Genomic DNA, 5,485 nt, shown 5'->3' with positions numbered 1-5,485 from the left:
GGTAATAACTCGTTTCCCGCTGCGATCCTTTAAAACATTTTTAGGTGCATCTAACTTTACTTTGCAACTTCAAAAACATCGCCCTTATTTCTCATGTCGTAAACAGGAGCAATGTTGTTATTATTATATACACACTTTTATTTAACTTCCCCTGTGGTCTGTTTATATTCTTTCAAAGCATTGACGCTTAATATCTTCGGATCTGCGGTGCCTAACGAGCTGAAATGTTGTACACAGACTCATCGTCTCGCGTGCCAATTCAAGATTTCATTTAAAGAACTGGTCCATGTCCTGCCAGTCCTGGGCCTTTTCGTGTTTTTTACTTAATTTTTTTTATTGCACTATTTAAAATATATTATAATTATCCAGACAATAGTGAACTATTGTTCTTGTCTGGATTGAGATCTTCTTCTTCCACGCGTCTGTCCCACTCACGGGGGGTCCACTGTCCTTGCCAACCTCCTCCATGCTGCCCTGTCCTCCGCCTTAGGATCAAAATGTACATACACAGACTTTTATTTTCACCCCAGAATTGGTACAAATGTAATGTGCTGAATAAAAGGAGGTGTTTCCTCTCGATATAAATCTTGATTTGAAGCTTTCGGGACTGCAGAAATCTATACTGCTTGGTTTTTTTTGGGTAAAGTTACATAGGTATAAAATCAAACAAATCACGACGTTTCGATCGAAACGTCGTGATTTATTTTATTTTATAACTACGTGACTTTTCTTTATGCAAGCCACCCACTTTTATTCAGCACATCAAATTTGATTAATTCTGGCCAAAAAAAATAGTTTTCTACTTTTGAGTGCAAATAAAAGGGTGTGCATTGAAAAGCGTGCTTTTATTATCTAATTGATTTCTAACTGCACTGTCTCTCTCGTCGTGACTGGCAGACCTCAACATTGGCAATTAGCTTGTGAACACATTGCTTATCCCGTCATAATCATACGCACGACTACAATTGTAACATCATCTGAGGATTTGTCAAACCAGCCGAGTGGTTGCAGGCATCCGTTGCGGTAACAGAGGCAGAGGCGGGGGTGGGTGGATGGGGGTGACTGTGATGTTGGGGTTTGGTGACGGAAACACGGGAAGTGGAAGAGAGGAAAGGGGGAACCTCGTGACGGAGAAGAGAAGAAGTGGGAGCGATCTGGGTCGAGACGGAGTGAGTGCCCGACAGAGACAGAGAGAGAAGAAGCGAGAGGATTCACGGACTGGTAAGTTTCAGTCGAGTAGCATATACACATGCAGCATCATCATAATAACAACATCAGTAATCATTAACACATGTTCTGTCAATCCACTGCTGTAGATGGTGGTCTTGACATGCCTTGTCGGTCACAGAGATTGGTTGACCTATACTTCACCGCACTGGTCAGTGTGGCTTAGTGAAAATTAAGGGGGGGGGGGGTGTTGGAGGCCAGGACAGGTTCAGATGCCACGTATTGCAGCCGTGGCCCGGAATACAACACAGGCGGCTTGATTGGTGGCGCAGTGCGCAAACATTTCTCTGCAATGCACGTATCGTGACCGTAGGAATCTACTGTGGTCTATTCAAGGATGCATCTTATTCTTGACTCATAATACAGTGTGCTTAAAAAGAATGTCAACACTTCTGAGAATTTGCAACAATACCGCAAGTAATGTGCCTCTGGGCTCTGGAGACCACCTGGAGAAAATTCCAGGCATCTGTTGACAATGATGGCGAACAATTGGAGACTTTTTGACTTTTTGAAGCTATTAACATTACATTTGTTATCATGTTACAGTGTATTATCCGTTCTTTTCCCATTATAAATGATAGTCCCATATAAGTGTTAACACATTTTTAAGCACCCTGTAGCTATTAGTTTGCCATCATATGTGCACTATTTTACGGGAATACGCGTGAGAATACCATGGGAGGTGGGAGCGGTGGTGCAGCGGTTAGCACATCGTGCTATATAACCTATCAGCAACCTGAGTTTATTTGTACGTTTTGATTTTACGACGTGAGCCCCACTGAGCTATATCGCTCTTTTTCAGTAGCTACCTTATGTGGAAATTTATAGCAGCCAAATAATCTGAACCCATGTTCATTCTAAACGTGGAGGGAGAAATTGGAGGGCCCGGAGAGAAAAAAATCCACGCAACCACGGGGAAAAAGAGAACATGCAAACTCCAAATGTACACCAGGCGTCATCGTCAGGATCAAACCGACGACCTTCTGCATACCAGGCATCTTGCCAAGATAACATCATTCCATAGTGGCGCCCGTTAAATAAAGATAAAGTACATACATTCAAGTTGCAAAAGTACACATTAAGAGCTCGTCTTGGTGTTTGAACAAAATGGCGGAGCAGACCCAATGATCGTAGTATGTGAACTTTAAAAGGCACAAAGCACAATAACAAATATATTTTTGTTCCACCATTACACGATTTTTTTTCCTCGCTGTATCACCGCGACGAGAGCTCGCGTACCCCGCGAGGTTACGCGCACCGCAGTTAAAAAAAAATATCATCCGGCGGGCAACGGAGGGCAATGCAACGTAGCCCAGTCCATAGTTTGTACACAGTGCTCCATTTCTAAGCTTCCACATCTATGCTCACCGTAGTCACCAACCCACATTGGCCAGCTTGGTGAAGTATGGTGGCAAGAGCTGCCACGACCAGCAAGCACATGGACAGGTCCCCGCATTCAGCCGTGGTTTGACAAAAGGGCTGTACGGGTACATTGAGATGAAGAAGATACTAATGATGAGAATGCTCTGACTCAAAGTGCTACATCTGTCTGGTGATTGCTATTATTCATGATGATGTTGTTAATGTTTTCCTGCAGAGCACCGCACAATCGCTCATCCCATCAGGATGGCCACAACCACCCATCTCCCGAGCCCCTCTTTCTCCCGGACACTGCAGTTCAACACGACCACTGTCTGGAACTACGTCGCCTGGAACACCTCCCAAACCATCGTGACCTGGCTCTCCAAAAGCACGGACAAGACGCCGGAAACCTCCACCAGCACTGCCACCTTAAAGTACGCGGCCATAACCATCTTGACCATCGTCTTCGTCCTGGGCAGCGTCGGCAACTTCTTGGTCATCTGGATCCTGGGCTTCAAGATGAAGCGCACGGTGGTGACCCTCTTCTTCCTGCACCTGTCCATCGCCGACTTCATCTTGGTGCTGCAGATCCCCCTGGTCATTGTCACCGTCTACATGGAAGCGCAGTGGGTGCTTGGGGCGGCCGCGTGCAAACTCGTGTGGTTCACCCTTGCCGTGAACAAGAACGCCAGCGTCTACTTCTTGACGCTCATCAGCCTCGACCGCTACGCCGCTCTGCTGCACCCCGTGTCCTCGCTGCCCCTGCGTCGCCTGCGCGTGGCCCGGTGGCTCTGCCTAGCCGTGTGGCTCCTCGCCCTGCTGCTGAGCCTGCCGCCTCTCATCTTCTCCAACCTGGACGCGTCGGACGAAGGCCTCGTCTACTGCTACAGCGGCTACAGCGACGATGTCCACGAGCACACACGGCACATGCTGACCGCCATCGGGATTTCCTTCGTGGCGAGCTTCGCCGTTCCGTACGCCGTCATGATCTTCTGCTACTGTCGCATCGGGGCGAGGCTGCGGCGCGTAGACAAGGCGCGTCGCGGCAACTCGCTCAGAATCATCGTGGCCGTGGTCGTGGCGTTCTCCGTCTGCTGGGCGCCGTACCACGCCATCGGACTGCTGGAGGCCGCCTCCTACGTTCAGGACGACGACAGCTTGTTGGCGGCGGCAGAATGGGCAGACCCCGTGATCTGGGGATTCGCGTTCATCAACAGCTGCATCAACCCGATCCTCTACGTGTTCAGCGGCTCGGATCTCAAAGCCCGGTTCAGGCGCTCGCTCGTCGCCGCCATCGAGAACGCGTTCCGAGACCACGAGCCGTTGGATTCGGGGCAGGACAGCAGGAGCGGACACACGGCGCAGTCGCGGGACCTCGCCGACATCGCCATCGTCAGCACCGACGTGATCAGCACCAACATCAGCAGTGACTCCAATGGTAATGCGGAGGGCGGCCGCGTTGACGGGACGCGGGTTGCCTTGGTGCAGGAGGAACGGGTTTAGGGGTGGCCACCTTGAGGGATCTGCGCCACGAAAATTCCATTTGTTTTCATATCAAATCGACACCCCTGGGTGTTGTTTGTTTGACAAGCTCGCTTCTACTGAATGATATGAAGGATTGCTGCTGCAATTAGTGGTGATGATGATTGATGATGATGGTAGTGATGATGATGATTACGGTGGTCATGGTGATAGTGACGTTGATAAAAATGACGATGGTCGTGATAATGATGATGACGGTGGTAGTGGTGATAGTGACAATGATGATGGCACACACCATGATTGAGGATTATTGAGGTGGTGGTGGCGGCCATGATGGTGGTGATGTTAAAAAACAAAGTTACGGTTTAGGGTTATGGTTTGAGGTATCGAGAAACTCTTCTACTTACGAACATTCGACTTACGAATTTTTAGAGATATGAACAAACCTGGTCCAAATGTCCAGTTGCCTGTGAGGACCGAGAGTCGTAAGTTCAACTGCCGCGCAATAGATGGCGGTGGTGGCATCTACATCTGTAGAACGTGAAGAACCAGTGGCATCTACATCTGCAGAACATAAAGAACCAGCGACATCTATATGTGTAAAACGTGAGGAACATCTACATCTGCAGAACATGAAGAGCCATCGCCATCTACATCGGTAGAACGTGAAGAGCCAGCGGCATCAACACCTGCAGAACGTGAAGAACCAGTGGCATCTACATCGACAGAACATGAATAACCAGCGGCATCTACATCTGCAGAACGTGAAGAACCAGTGACATCTACATCTGCAGAACATGAATAACCAGCGGCATCTACATATGCAGAACATGAAGAACCAGTGGAATCTACATCTGCAGAACATGAAGAACCGGCAGCATCTACATCTATTTTTTGCAGAATATGAAGAACCAGCTGCATCTCCACCTGCAGAACGTGAAGAACCAATGGCATCTACATCTGCAGAACGTGAAGAACCAATGGCATCTACATCTGCAGAAGGTGAAGAACCAGTGGCATCTACATCTACAGGAGAATATACAACTTTTAAAGCCATTTTCCGTGTTTTGTGTGCACGCCGTGCACCACGTTTGCAATCGACAGGAGTAAAGTTTTTCTCGTGACAAATCAACTCATACGAACAGTACCTCTGGGAATTAACTCGTTCGTAAGTAGAGGAGTCCCTGTAGTAAGCCGGTTTACATGGACACGTTGCGGTGGTTGGATACGTTGGACCAATGTTGCAGCAATGTTCCACCGAAGTTGCAACAACATTGGAGCAACATTGGACCACTTTTCATGTTTACTGGAAAGAACAGGGTCAACTTTAGGGTTATAATCGGTGTTATTGCCAAAGGGAGAAGCGGAGACCAGGCCTGGGTGCCGTGAAGACCCGGGAGATGCGAGCAGAGAG

General features: G+C 48.2%; 1 protein-coding gene across 1 annotated transcript; it reads left to right on the top strand.

Annotated features, from left to right (window-relative positions):
- Positions 1-1,140: 1,140 nt before the first annotated feature.
- On the top strand, positions 1,141-4,092 carry LOC144933016 (formyl peptide receptor-related sequence 4-like). The gene is made up of 2 exons (XM_078857444.1): positions 1,141-1,221; positions 2,825-4,092. The coding sequence occupies exon 2, from the start codon at positions 2,854-2,856 to the stop codon at positions 4,090-4,092; it is 1,239 nt and encodes a 412-aa protein (XP_078713570.1). The 5' UTR covers positions 1,141-1,221; positions 2,825-2,853.
- The last annotated feature ends 1,393 nt before the right edge of the window (positions 4,093-5,485 follow it).

The sequence above is a fragment of the Lampetra fluviatilis genome, chromosome 6, assembly GCF_964198595.1.
Source record: "Lampetra fluviatilis chromosome 6, kcLamFluv1.1, whole genome shotgun sequence".
Classification (NCBI taxonomy): domain Eukaryota; kingdom Metazoa; phylum Chordata; class Hyperoartia; order Petromyzontiformes; family Petromyzontidae; genus Lampetra; species Lampetra fluviatilis.
The sequence above is the reverse complement of the archived record's forward strand: the minus strand, read 5'-3'. Positions and strand labels throughout refer to the sequence as shown.

Excerpts from the sequence above, each read along its gene's own strand:
- LOC144933016 (XM_078857444.1), top strand. The coding sequence starts at position 2,854 with ATGGCCACAACCACCCATCTCCCGAGCCCCTCTTTCTCCCGGACACTG.